The sequence below is a fragment of the Amborella trichopoda genome, chromosome 10 (assembly GCF_054954075.1).
Source record: "Amborella trichopoda isolate Santa Cruz 75 chromosome 10, AtrichopodaSantaCruz75HAP2 v2.0, whole genome shotgun sequence".
In the NCBI taxonomy this organism is placed as follows: Eukaryota; Viridiplantae; Streptophyta; class Magnoliopsida; order Amborellales; family Amborellaceae; genus Amborella; species Amborella trichopoda.
In genome coordinates this window covers 43,072,210-43,086,910 of record NC_142345.1, presented here as the reverse complement: position 1 = coordinate 43,086,910, position 14,701 = coordinate 43,072,210, and the positions used below count along the sequence as shown (strand labels likewise).

At 35.9% G+C, this 14,701-nt stretch overlaps 1 protein-coding gene across 8 annotated transcripts; it reads right to left on the bottom strand.

The window, feature by feature from the left end:
- Positions 1–2,358: 2,358 nt before the first annotated feature.
- LOC18447569 (C2 calcium/lipid-binding and GRAM domain containing protein) lies at positions 2,359–13,631 on the bottom strand. 8 transcript variants are annotated; one of them, XR_016042241.1, is made up of 11 exons: positions 12,398–13,631; positions 8,965–10,212; positions 8,506–8,688; positions 6,899–7,182; positions 6,109–6,225; positions 5,664–5,926; positions 5,226–5,388; positions 4,760–5,032; positions 3,797–4,327; positions 3,535–3,663; positions 2,359–3,382 (listed from the first exon to the last, which is right to left on the bottom strand). XR_016042241.1 is itself a non-coding variant. In XM_006857663.4 (9 exons), the coding sequence occupies exons 1-9, from the start codon at positions 12,744–12,746 to the stop codon at positions 4,100–4,102; spliced, it is 3,108 nt and encodes a 1,035-aa protein (XP_006857725.1). In that variant the 5' UTR covers positions 12,747–13,631; the 3' UTR covers positions 3,532–4,099. The 8 variants fall into 8 exon arrangements, 2 of the variants coding, with proteins under 2 accessions (XP_006857725.1, XP_020531174.1); XR_016042238.1 differs by having other exon boundaries at positions 6,097–6,225; positions 12,398–13,628; XR_016042240.1 differs by having other exon boundaries at positions 3,535–4,327.
- Positions 13,632–14,701: the final 1,070 nt, after the last annotated feature.

The following is a 14,701-nucleotide window of genomic DNA, read 5'->3' as shown; positions in this document are numbered from 1 at the left end:
TTTTTTATTCATCTTAGTTTTGTGGATAGAGCATAAGGGCCACAATACAAGCTAGCAAGTTTTGATGACACCAAAGCCACAACTGTTTTTTCACGGAAAATGAGTTTTTTTTCATGGAAAATTGATTTATGCCGCAGGGACCACATTTCTACATTACCGGTCCCCGAGGTATAAAGTGCCATCTTAAAGATGGATGCAAATAGGTGGTCTAATTAATATTAAAGATCCAAATATTTTTTTAATGGAATTATTATTTTAAATTTTCAAAATTTATTTATTTTTTCATATTTATGATCTCCATGTAGGTCCAAAATTTATTTATTTATTAAGAGGTGACTCATTTCTATATAGACTCATAAAAACCGTATCCTTTTTTTTTCCGTTAAACTCTAAACAACCCAAACCATATTAAATGTTGTGACAGAGATTTGAAAAAGATGAAAAGAACAGAAAGGAAAAGCTTTCTGTCCAAAAAACAAAAAAATCAAAAGAAACATGAGCAGACATGCTCACAGTCAAGTGGACTACATTGGAAATTGGTTGGTCACATTTTTCAGATTGAAGCATATGTTGTTTTCATGTTCTTTGACTACAAATTCTAAATGAATTCTAAAGAAACATGAGCCTTGTTCAATATTGATTCTTTCAGGAGAAATAAGATTGAAATATGACATTGTCAATGAAGCAACAAATGGCCCAAGAAAGGCCAAAAGAAAGAAAACCAACACTATGTAAAATCTAAAGATTATAATGGGCAAAGCCAAAGGATTATCTGCTCCCATGGAAGCCTGTTGTAGATTCAGATTTTTTGCGATGTAACCTCTTCAACTTGACTACTAGTAAAACAGAAAAAAGAAAGCATAAGCCTATCATGTACAGTGCGTCGTTTCTTGAGAACGCCCTAACATAACATAAGCAAATATTGTAGGTTCAGAATTCATAATAAATTTTAGCAAAATTTTACATTTAGCTGACTATCTAATACAACCCACCCTTTGCATGGGATAGGTTAAGAGAAAGTTTAAAGTCCTCACCCTTCTTACATTATCATTTTTTTTAAAAAAAAAAAAAAGAAAATACTCTAAGATGTTTAGGTGGATCCCAGATTTTCAAATTAAAAAAAGTCATACCAAAGTAGTTCTTTTACCCAAGGGAGCACACTTGGCACTCACCAACAAAATACTACTCCAATGAAACATTAGGTATTCAGGACATTTTATAATAAAGAAATGATATTATGCTCATCAAAAAAAATTTGTGATATAAATTAATGGGTGTGGTTTCTATAAGGTTGCAATCTTAAACAATCCAATTAAGGCACACCTTAAAATTTTATTATAACATGTAATTTTGTTGTAAAATATAGTATTATCTGAAATCTATTTTCATACTTAATTAGAAAATTCTAAAAATGGTTAAAATCAAGTAGATCTATAAAAATATGAAAATCTCGAAAATAGACAGTCTAGATAATGTATTGCAAGATGCACTATTTTCGAAACTCAAAAACTTTTTTTTTTCATATTCATGCATCTCGATGTCGAGATGATCGATTAGAGGGTTTTTTAAATATTAAAACAACATTTTCAATAGATTTTTTAAGTGCATCGGCGATTCTACATTTTAAGATTGCAGCCTTATATAAACGTTTCCCTAATTTAATTATCCTCGTCTGCAAGTTAGTGGTGAGAGGGATGACATGGATCATTTCCCATAATCCATCACCTAAAGACGCATGCCTATAATTTTTAAGCTCGACTTGTAATTTACAAAATGATGACCACCTAAAAAATCGAAAGGGTCTGATTTCCATAAGGTTGCAACCTAAAAGTAAGGTGCCCCTCTAAGAGATGGTGCAAAATTCTGTTTTTGTCTCCAATCATAAAATTTTGAACTCTAAGAATGATTCAAATCAAGCACATCTATAAACCTATATCTATAAACGTATGAAATAATGAAAATAGACCGTCCAAATAATTTGTTGCAAGATGTATTATTTTTAAAAATTCGAAAAATATACAATGAAATCATTTATCTTTGATACAAGATGATTACAAGTAATCTTAATCATTGGACGACGTGAAATTAGATGGCTGCATTTATTCCATTGACCAAGCTCAAACTTCAAAAAAAAATTCTTCGAACTTTGTGACATATCCAAACTATCTGATGGTTGTACATAATTGTGACTACTTTATATAAAAAATAAATTGTCTCATTGTATACAATCCCTTAAGAGTTGAAATCTCTTTTTTTTCCCATATCTATACATCTCGATGTCGAGATGATCAATTAGATATCTTTTTAACATCAAAACAACATTTTCAAAGGATTTTAGAGATGCACCTTAATTCTAGATTTTATATTTCAAGGTGTTAACCTTATATAAATTTTTCCCAAAATAAAATGCGTCAATAGCAATGTTTAAATAATCACCAGGCAGCGACTCGGCAACAGTCTCATTCAGAATCCTTGGATTCCTGAGTTGGATCAAGTTACATTTTAACAAAAAAATTAAAAAATTCCAAGACCTAAGCAATTCCGAGGTTTTTCAGTTGAGGATCGCCAACCTTCCGGTCTGGATTCCAGAATCATGAATTCTTGATTATTGGTTTAATATCCAAAAAATGCTATCATGTTCATCTTTTTTACAATAAAATTATTACACATCATTGCCACCTTCCTTAAGTCCCGTTATTATCGATTGGCTTGGACGGTTTGAGATCCACTGACAACATCCAACGGTCCAGATCTTACGATTTGTTACAAAACTCACTCGTGAGTACAACTAGAACCAACCCCATTCTCAAATGGGAAAGGTCAGCATATCTCTGCAATTTTTCTAGAGCAAATGCACATCTTCAAATATGTAGTGCCATTCAAATGACTCAAATTTCGACCGTCCACCAAATACAGTAATCCTCTACATTTCTCTCATTGTAATAGGGCACAATAATGCCTCAAGAACTTCTGCAACTTCAGGCTGAACACTGATTTTCAGAGTCATTAGAGACCTAAAGAGAGATCTAATATCTCCTTTTTTATTAAGGATGCTTCTCCCCCTACGGCAGATCCCGAAAGGAAAGCCAAATATGAGCTCCAAGGTTAATACAGTCCTGAATATTGGTGCTTCTCATTCTCAGCCAGACCCCAGAAAGAAGGCCAAATATGAGCTCAATCCTTTGTTAGCAAGCCTCAATCTGGCTCACAGCACCCACCTTTTCTTCATTCTTTTGAATGATCTCTTTTGCCCGTGTTCTTCAATTTTGTCAGAGGAGCTGAGGCATACGGGACTCAATTCCATAAACCTAATATAAACATAGAAAACTCACCCATGGATTGGTTTCAGCTTTAAGGCCAACATTTGTATATTGGGTCTGGGCTGTAAAAAATGAAAGCAAAGAATTGCTTCAGGATTAGTAGAATTGTTCTGCAAAAGTGAATATCAGGTTCATAAATCCGTTCCAAGCAGGAAAAAATAAACAGTTAGCGAATGAAGTAGGTAAGCGAGTAATATAATAGAGGTGGACATACAAAAAGCCTTCAGGTTTCTTGCGATCACAGAAATGAGCCACAATTTCAAATTTACGGAAACATCAGCATGAAATGACCATATTGCCTCCATGGAACATTTCAGAGGGCCCAACGACCACACTGCACCCTCTTCAATGATAAAAGGTACAGCATGCCATGTTAGAACTAAAAAATTACAGCACTTGAAGAATCTTTTCACATGGACTTTTTTTTTGTTCTCCAACTGATAATAACAATCAAAAGAAATATTTTGATCAAATACCTTTACAAGCTTGCAGTTCTTAATCGAAGTCAACTTCCTTTCATTGCTAAGCTTCCTGATCAGTAACTCATACAATGTGGTCAGATGTTTCAGGGCTGATGCAATGGAGAACTCGCCCTACCACAAGAAAGGGCATATTTTTTCCTTTAGAACCCATGCCCCAATTTGGACTGTTTCTCTTGTTAAGCCAAAGAGAAGTTCGACAAAAACATATATAATTGTGAACCAAAGAGAAGATAAATGTGGCTTGCTGTGCTGTGAGAAATTTAAATTCTGCTACTTTTGCAACAAAGGGAAGACTTTCTATGCCTCCTTTTTGGGCCATGGATCTGGCTGCTTCGACATGAGAATTTCCATCTCTGCTAGCTCGAAGATCTCCTTTAGGAGATCAGAGAGCCTAGAAACAATGTTACCAGTAATCTTCCTTTGATGTTTTGTGCTTTTTAGCCAAGCAATTCCTAGTAAAACTTGTACATTGCTCGCTGTCTTGGATGTGTTCAGGGGACTCTCGATCTGGTATCTCAGACGAAGCTGAAAAGGAGATTGTAGATCATTTTAGTACAGAGAGAAAGCAACAGAGACTCGGAAGTAAATTAATAAATGCCATTCTAAAATTATAAAGAGATTTAAGGGAGAGGAATAATATTCTTGAGCAATGGCACAACTGACAAGAGTAAATGTTTCGAGATAATAAAACTCAAACGCCACACTAAACTTAAAACATGGATTAAAAAATTGGGGGAAGTTCAGCTAAACAATCAATTTGGGCTTTTCAGAAATCCAAAGTTTCAGAATATTACAGCAAATATATGGCCTCCCTGAAAATGTCAAAGGAAATTAGAAAACAATTCCACTCAAAATCTGGTCCAAAACACATAAATACAGATCCAAATTTTAGTCATAAAAAAAATTAACAGATTTAAGCACTCAGAATGGAGTATAAGTTAGTGCAGCCATGCTTACATTGAAATAATCACCAAATGGTACACCATGGAAGGTCATGACCTCATCTATAACCCACCCATTCCTATCAGAGAGGAGGGACTTTTGCTGTGTGCCAGTAACTTGCCCTCCATAACGAGATACTCGCTTATCAAACTCGTAGTTGATTTGTCTCTGGTAAACTTCAGGCTTGGTGAATTCCCATGGTGTAGGGGAATAGTTAAGACAACCAGCTTTCCCCATCACTCTTCGATCAAAGGGACCCCCTTCAAACAGTTCCATCACTAAGTCGATCTATCGGTTTGCAAAAAGAGTCAGTAGAGAAACATATACCTAAAAACCAACAATAATGAGCCAGAAACAATGCAAACAAGATGAATATTTCAATATATCTTGAACGACATACATACATACATATATATATATATATATATATATATATATATATATAGAGAGAGAGAGAGAGAGAGAGAGAGAGAGAGCTTACAGGAACAGAGAGTGATCTAGAGTACACCTCTGACATTTTGGCATCCTCTAGATCCAAGACGCATCCACTGTCTTCAGTTTGGAGGGGTCCTGAATTTGCTTCCACTATTTGCACCTTCTGCTCGGGAGACAAGGATCTAGCCTTCCATAATGCTGTAATTGTCCTGTTGCACATATAAGGTACTCAACTGAGACTTCATCAGAAGGTGGTACAGTTCAATACCAAACAGAAATAGAGAAAAAAATATTTTCATTGTCTGGAAAAAGGTAAACCCAGGAGAGAGAGAGAGAGAGAGAGAGAGAGAGCAGGGAGGGGGGGTGCAGAGGGAGAGACTCTACTTGTAATATACGTTAGAAAATATGAAACACGTATCAATTTGACAGAAAGCATCACTTCCTGCAAGAGAATGTAAGAAAATGTGACCAAACTAGTCCATACCTATTTGCTGCATGGAATGATACAAATGATTGGAAATGAAACCTCAACCTCCCTTCTTCATCTAACATCTTGGCACCATGCTTGGCATCCGAACCTCTGCCTCTCCTTAGAATTATAAGAAGAGAAGGACTGCCGACTGTTGCCAGAGAAGGGGGGACTACTTGTAGATCTTCTATATCCTCCCATAGAAAGAAAAACTTGGTTTTGTGTCCAAACAAGTTAGCATGAAAGCCAATCATTCTAGGAGAGAGAAAGAGGCGACCCTGCAATAAATGCAATGGCATCTCAGTCTAACATAGCTTACCAGATATAAAATTGAATAACAGAGGTTAATCAAAGAAACAAAAACCCTTAGCAAAGAGATTTATCAAACAACTAAATCAATGAGAACAGAGGAATTTATCAAAGAGATAATGAAAAGAACAAGACACACATAAGTGGGAACCTGCATAGGTAGCTTGCGCTTCAAGTGACAAGTGAAATCATTGATCAGAAATTCTTCAGGGGGAAGCCCAAAAAGTTTCTGAAATGCCAAATTTGTTTGAGGCGATCGGATGTTTATCTGCACATCAGTTAGATTGTGGCTTGAGAGGTTTACTTTGATCTATGATCAAAAGAATACTACAAACACCTTTCGGAAACACAGATAATATTACAACTGTGTGGGCCAAGGACCCCCATCTTACAATAAAAGTGCAGTCAAATATATCAAACACCAATGCAAGACTAACTCCTGAGAAATAAAAAGAAAAAAAGAAAAAAAAAAAAAAGGCATGCAAGACCTTTACAGTTGCTTAAGGCTAGTTTCTACTTACCCTACCTACATCCTATGACTCTAAAAGACAGACCCTTACTTTTACCAAGAAGAAAAATGAGCTGTATAATTCTACGACAGAAAAAAAAATGTGTGTAAAGGACTTTAACAATTTTTTAATTTTGAATATATTTTTAAATTTTGAATACATCTAGAAGCCTAAATAATCATTTATCCCAAACAACCCCAATTAAATATCCAAACTATGCAAACTATACAAAAAACAATGTATGCAAATATAAATCTCATATGGATCTTCAAGGAACCAGGGTAAACAACAGCATCAACACAAGCGTTGTAAACTGAACCACTAAAAGACCGAAAATTATTTGTAATGGACTATAGCTCAAAACCCAAACATTATACAGCAATGCCTTACCCCATCATGTATGTGTCTATTATAACCAGAAATTAGCTGTACCTTTTTCCCTACGGCTTCTTCTATCTTTGTTATGTACTGTTTGACAACCTCTGTACCTCTTGTATTGTCCAAGAAGACCCTCAGGTGCAACTTTGACTGGTATGCTAGGGCCAACTTCCCTTGAAGAGGAATCCATGTGTCTGCCAATTCAGTTATAGAACACTTCAGAAAATTGATTTCAAGATGTCCAAGAGATGTAGCTTCATCGAATGGCCCATCAAAATCAAAAACTTCAACATCCATCACAGATGGGGGTTCCTCCATGGCATCAAACGCAAATATCTCTGCAAAATGAAATACCTACTTAATAATGGTTGCTTCCAATTTATTGTAGAATTTTTTAGTAGCATTTATTATCATTTAGCATTTTCTTCTAATTGGTATGTCTCACCATTTAATGTTGAGCACCGCTAATATGAAAGATGCACAATAAGTACCATTCGAGGACTTATATTCAGAACATAAAAATCCAAGCATGTGAAACTAAATAAGTTAAAAGAGCACGCAAAAGGCAACAAAAAGCCAGAATGCAAAGCATGGTAAAAATTTCAGATGATACATCAAAGATAATTTAGCAAGACCAAAAATAATTCCACTTAAGAAAACGAAAAGATATTTAACTCAAAGCCGAAAGTAGCCGAAATTCCAGATGCCAAATCCAAATTGAAGTTTTAGCAAACATTGGCCAAATTTCAGGACCGAACCCAAGTTCAGCTTTAGACAAACCACATGTCAACAAAATTTCAGCTCTAACTAGCTAGAATTTCAATCCAAGGTGTAATTTGTGATTAGCTCATTGTTCCATATAGAAATGGTACTGAACTATATAGTAGTCCAATATTAAATATTAATTCAGAGAGAACCTCAATATGCCAATTGGTCCGGCTGGTTTCAGTGGACCAGGCTGCTACCTGGGCAGCCCTGGTCCGGCTAGTTTCTGTGGAATCTTCGAGGACCACCAAGACATTACACTCATCTCCTTTTTGGGGATTCATTCGCTTTTCTGACTCCACTACAACGGAGACTATTGCTCTCTCGAGGGTATCAAATAAGTTAATCCAGAATGGGGTATCTCCCTTGTGGTAAAAAGGGTGACTCAATGAACGTCAATGCATGGCGACTCAAGAATCTCTTTTCCCCACATTTCAAATGGTGGAGGCCTATTCATATTTCCTTTCAGCATGCATGGAAGGAGGCCAAAGTCATGGTTGATGTGCTGGCCAAAGACAGTGGCCTCAGGAAGCTCTAATGGGACCATCTTGGCAACTTTTTGAGTGATGGCCCAACAGTTTTGGGCATACAGTTTCTACTGTTTTGGTTATGGTTTCTCAATTTTCCTATAATTTTCCTCTTTTTCTATATATGGAGCTCCACGTCCTTTTTTGGGGAAATAAAGTGTTGATACATAGAGTGCACAACATGTGGACTGCCATCGTTTGACAAAAGCTGTGAATAAGTTTTTACAGAAATAGCAACATTAATCTTCACTCAAAGAGAGACAGAGAGAGAGATAGAGAGAGAGAGAGAGAGAGAGAGAGAGAGAGAGGGAGGGAGAGAGAGGAAGAAGAAGAAGATGAAGAAGAAGAGAACTCAATATGCCAACTGACCATTCCATTGGGGATCAAGTGTTTGGAATTTGATCGAGCTAGTTCGCGTTTTACCATTGCACGTAAAAACTACATACGGGTCTGAGAAGCCAGTAGAATCCACTGCTGCTAAGTTTTTCCCTTCGATCAAGGCAACTGTGAGCAACCACCCATCTCCTTGGGCTTTGATCCCATGATCACTCCCTGAGGAAGGCCAGAAAGGCCATCTAGAATTAGTTATAATATTTATAAACAAGAACTGTAATGGTCGATCTCAAAAAATAAAATGCCAATAGATGATAACCCCCATGAATCGTTTACATTAAGGCTCACAAACTTGTATATACATATTCCTATGTAACTAGAAAAATATTGTGAAATGGAAGTACAAGGAGTAATATGTGGATACTGATGGAGATGTATCACAGTATACTTCACCAAAAATCAATTAATTAATTAGTAAAAATAAGGGAAAAATACCTCTTTGTGCTGTAGCCTGTATGAAACGTGAAAGCATCTCAAGAACACGTTGTGCCTGAAGAACTAGAATCCCACCAACTATCACCTCTCCAATTGAATCTGGCAAATCTATGCCACCAAACTCGAGCCCCTGAATTGGACTAGGCATAACAAGGAATAGGTGTACAAGAACATATAACCCCATAAACACAGCTGAAACCATGGTAAAGTTCCAAAAATAAAGAGCAGCCAGCTTCCAATCAGATATCTCCTCCACCTGCAAAGAATCCAAAACCTGATTCCTCTCAGACCCAGAGGAGTCCAAGACCCTAACTTTCTCTGCTAACAACCTTGCATACTGCTCATAGCTATCCTTTATCCCTTGTCTTGCTCCTCCCTCAATCACACCCTTCATCATTGTGCTCTGTAAAAAATTCATACGCCAAGATATAACCAATCGAGAAGATTCTTCCCCGCAACTTAGCTCTGGTCCTGGAGATATACAAAAGAGAATCTCGGCTCTGAAACAGTTCCCCATAGGAACATCAGGTGTGCTCACACTGGCTAAAATTGCAAAGGTCTTCCCATCTGCTTTGAGATATACCTGGTCCTCTGTTGCTTTCACAGACTTAACCAACCTACTTGGGGGTTTTGTACAGGTAACTACTCTTTTTAGTGCTTCATTTTCCATCCTCCAAGACCCTTCTTGCACATCCGTGTTTCCTTGGACTTCAGCAAGAGATTTCATGAACTCACAGTCAGGGGCAAAAAGAAGAAGATTGAGGTCTTTGGGGGATATTACGTAAGTTTGGTCTAGAACAACACCTCCTGGTAAATTGGGGGGCATTTCAGGCATTTTCTCTTTTGATTGTATGATGTTCAGTGCTTCTTCAAATGTGGGTTGGTCCCCAGAGTTGTTCTCAGAAGTCCTGTTATTGGATAATGTATCAGGTAAATCTGATATATTAAGATCTTTGGAGGAAGTGACCGGGATTTCTGTATTCTTAGTCCCAAGAAACTGAACCAGCCGGCTCGCAAAGGTTTGTACGCTTGGTTTCTCTTCCTTAGAGGGCAACAGTTCTTCTCTTTCCACTGTTGAAGTTACAGAGACATTTGGTGAAAAGGAAGTTGAATCTGAAAGTGGGTCAATTGGTTTATCAGAGTAGAGAGCACTATCACTGTCTAGGGATTTTGGAGTTGTTGGAATATAGTTTAGAACAGAGTTGCTGGGACTTTTGCCATATAAAGATATAGTTAGAAGAATTTCACCTGCAGAAACACAAAATGCCACTTAAATTCATTCAATATGTCAAAAACTCTTTTCCCACAAAAGAAATATTCTTAACAAATTACATAACCAAGAAACGATGGTGAAAACACTTGAGGTAAGAACATCAAAGCTCATGGGTGTGAATGCTGCACATGTGTTTATAGACATACTGTAGGAAATTTAAGGACAATAAAACTGGCCATTTATTAGCAAACAACAGGTGTCTGCCTATTTTACATACCTTTTCGAAAAAAAATAGAGTATTAATCAGTCAAGTATTTTTAAAGCTAACCAACAGATTCTAAGAGCTTTTAAAAGAAATAAGAAAACCAGGAAAATGTCTAAAGTCCTCCAAAGCCCATTTAAACCTTCAAGAAGCCTGAAACTCCCTGCAAGGTATATTTGAGTGTTAGGCCATTTTCCTCTCAATGACCCAACCAAAAGGATATGAAAGTTTAATTATTACACAGTTACTATACTTGATTATTTTCATACACAAAAGGATGAGAACCGAGTCTTTCAGTCATGAGCTATGAGTATTGATGGTATGATATACTTCACTATTTAGCCTTTGCTTGCCTTTTTCTCTTTGTGGTAATAGCCTTTGCTTGTGTGTAACTTTTATGTTGAGCCTTTGTACGTCTTTCAATTTTACATTATATTGGAGTGATTTGATCTACCATAAATCCCTTTATCATTTCAAAAATAAAAGGTGAAACGAGCCCTAGATCTGGGTAATCAGGGTGGCAGAGCCACAACATGACTTCAAGGGTTCCATTGCAGGCCCATTAACAGGTCAAAAAATTAAAAAAATAAAAATAAATAAAAGCTAAATACCTGAGAGGGTTTCACCTTATCTAAAGACTTCTTCTCAAGTCTTTTGAATCTGGAATGAATCTAAAATTTATACTGTCATCCTTCGACCTCTTTCATTGTTACATCAACTAACTCTTCCAAAGTTTTTTTTCAAAGATGCATTATCCATGCATTCATAGGATGTGTGAATCTCTTTCAAGAAAGGAGACCCCAAGTGTTTTCTCCATCTCTTTAGAGCTCAGTTTTCTTATTCTCAAGGGAAGGGCCAGTCCAGCATAGCATATAATTGTCAAAGGACCCTACACATTTGTGCGTTTTCCTCTGCTTTTTACTCATTGCCCCAGGTTATCTCCCCTTCAAGCAAGCTAAGATATAGGGTGATTATCTAAAGACTCGATGCACATACCAAGGCTTTTCCCAATATGCATTTGTTTTTTTTCCCTTCTATTCATCTTCCTAAATGAATTAACCTTCAAGCAAGCTAGGATAATGGCTGATTTCCTAAAGACTCGTCCATATCCAAAGGCTTTTTTCCCTGGTATTATATCTCATAAGGCTAAAATGTTTGTGTTTTGGAAACCAAGTCAGCTTCTCAAGCAGGATTCAGATTCAAAAAAGATAGAGTAGAGGCCATCACAACAACAGTCCCCATATATCTCAAACAAATTTATGACATGAAGAAAAAGGACTAGAAATTGAATCATACTACAGTCTCTACTACTAGGCTTCTTAACCACTCAAAGAAACCAAAGATCCATTCATCAATTTTTTTTTCCCTCATAAATCAATAACATTTATAGCACAATGTCCCCCCTAAAGAATAGAAGAACATCTTAAATAAATCTAACACATAAAAGCCACACCACAGTCTATATTTACTTCCTTCTTATCTATAAAACCATCGTAAGAAAGAGGGAAGATAGCAAGTTTCACCATTCTATGTTCTTCAGCTTTTTATTCCTAACCAGAAGTAAGAAAACAAACAACAATTCCTCATTTTTTCTAGTAAATCAATAGCATGAATAACACAACCTCCACTCCTTAGAGAAGTCCTATATAAGCAACCGGAAGGAATAGAAAATAACAACTTAGAGCCTCAAAGAAATGATATAAAGTAACCCAAAAAGTAAAAGAAATTAATTCAACCACAGTCACCATTTTCACCTCTAGAGCCAATCAATTGAATAAGAAAATGGAGGAATCAAAAAGTCCCAAATTCTTCTCCAATCACTTCCTTCTAATACCAATAAATTCAAAAATAAAAATTTGGAGAAATCAACCATCACCAAATAAATCTGTATATCCAGTTCGTCCTAATTCTAATTAAGAAAAGAAAAAGGAAAAAAGGATCAGAAAAGCAGGTAATACCACAGTCTTTGTTCTTGGACTTCTTGTTCTTGGGTTGCAGAGTGAACCACCGAGAAGCCAAAGTCTTCTTATCTGCATCAAAAACCATCGATACAGGCACCGTGACCATTCCTATGAAATCATCATTGAAGTACTTATCTTCATCCAATACATATATGTTCAATTCCTCCTTCAAATCCTCAACTCTGAAACTAAATTCCTCATTCCATGATGGATTTAAGTTTTTCTTCACAACCTTTGTTCTGTACTTGCATCTTCCAAGCTGAATTTTCACATAAGGATCACTGAAACCATTCAGATCCTTTGCAAGCAAGCCTCTTGCTTCAATTACATAAACAGAGAGCTTCATTTTGGACTAGATTGTTGCGGGTTTTGAATTAAAAAAAAAAACGAAATTCTTCCCAAAAATGAAAAAAAGGAGCAAATTTGGTAAGAACTTCTGATAATGAAGTGTAAAGGGAAGCAATAAATTGGTTTGTATATGTAGGAGAAAACCCTTGCTTACAAAGATCAGTTGGGTGCTCTCCCTCTCTCTCTCTCAAGTTTACAAATTTTTAGGAGAAAAAAATTGATTCTTGAAAAAGATGCTTGACTGATAAAACCCTTTGCTTCAACAGTGAGCAAATGAAATAAAAAAATCTTTAAAATTGCAATGAAAGAGTAAAAAGTGATCTCCAGTTTTAACCAGTCCCAGAACACAAGCACACAACGTTTGCAGGAAAATACAGATAATCAAAGCAGATAAGAACACGGAAAAAACTCAGCTTCCTCTTAAAAAAAAAGTCAAAATTTTACAAATAAATAAATGCAGAAATAACACAAAAAAAGAAACAATTTTCATCAAATTTCTCCCTTTTAGTTAATTAACCAGAGTTCGAACCTAAGAGAAGTGAGAAAACCAATTTGCAATGTGAGAAAGAAACCAGAGTTGTGGAGAGAGAAAGAACCAGATAAAAGAGTAGCAGTTTTAGAGAGAGAAAACGAAGCGGATTAGAGTTAGAAAGGAGCAACGAATTCTAGAGAGAGAGAGAGAGGGGAGTGCAGACATGAAACGGAAGCGCAAAAAGAAGACCGAGAGGGCGGAAAATCGGGGCTCTGACGTCGATTGATGAAGAGAGAGAAAACGCGTAGAGAGTCAAGAGTACTTGTCATTGAACAGTTTCAGATCCTGTTTTGTGGATTGGATAGTTAAGTTACGACGTATTAAACTGGATTAATCAAAGAAAAGGATAATGATTGGAGAAATGTCAAAGACCCTTTACTTCTGCCAAATCACAAAGTCACTTTTCATTATTGGTGTATATTTGTAAAAATAAAAATAAATTATAATAAAAACATTTATTTTTGGTATACGAAGATGATAATTGATTTAGACTGTCGGATGTAAAATTAAATAATTTCATTGATTAAATTTAAAGTTAAAAAAAAAAAATTTCAAATTTTATGGTACATTTAATTAAATAATTGAAACCTCCTCGAACTAAAGGTAAATAATACGATTACATACAATCTCAAAAAAAATTGATAGGGTTTGCCCTTTAAATTATTTTCGAAAGCAACAGTTTTGATGCGCTGGCATTCTCTCGCTAGGATTTGAAAATGTACAATGTCATATCCCCTTGTCTGTCTCGGCTTTGAAAGTGTATGGTACCGAGCCCCTCATCAATTGTAGTCACTAATTTAAAAATCGTCAATCTGAGTTGGAATCGGCTAAATCACTTATACTACATGAAAAACTTACCTGTTTCATATGGAAATTTATGTGTCCCCTCTTAATTCCTGTTACTTGAAAGATCCCTCCTTCGTCATAGATTTTTTGTTTTCACGGTCGTCCTTTTTTAAAATTTTTGATTAAGTTGCTCCTATTTCGAACTTGAAGGTGCAAAACTAAGATCTTTTTTCTTTTTTTTTCCGTGTAAACATGTTTCAGATTTTGAAGATCAATATTATACACCAAAATAATTTAACCACTGCATTTTTTGTCTATACACCAAACTCACTTTGTTTCAAGTTTGGCCCCTGAATAAGTGAGTTGTTTGGTAATTTGAGCCACTTACGTCTTACACTTGAGCTAAATGACTTGAACATCTATGCTTGTTTTGCATTAAAAAGTTGGAAACATGTTTTTTTTTAATTTAAAAACCATGTTTAGGATTGGGACTGAGAATAAGTGGAGTATTTTTGTAATTTGGCCCTAAGTCACACCAGCCAAAAGAGGCATACCCTAATTATTCCAATTTGCAAACCCAGAATAAAATTGTTGATAGAAAACATGTTCAAAAATTTAAACCCAAAAAAAGCACG

What these genes read in the sequence shown, in the direction of transcription:
- LOC18447569 (XM_020675515.2), bottom strand. Translation starts at nt 12,746, where the DNA reads ATGAAGCTCTCTGTTTATGTAATTGAAGCAAGAGGCTTGCTTGCAAAG. An exon ending in TCATTCCATGCAGCAAATAG is followed by an intron (nt 5,389 to 5,663) that starts GTATGGACTAGT and finishes TATGTGCAACAG; the next exon opens with GACAATTACAGCATTATGGA. An exon ending in CTAGATCACTCTCTGTTCCT is followed by an intron (nt 5,033 to 5,225) that starts GTAAGCTCTCTC and finishes GCAAACCGATAG; the next exon opens with ATCGACTTAGTGATGGAACT.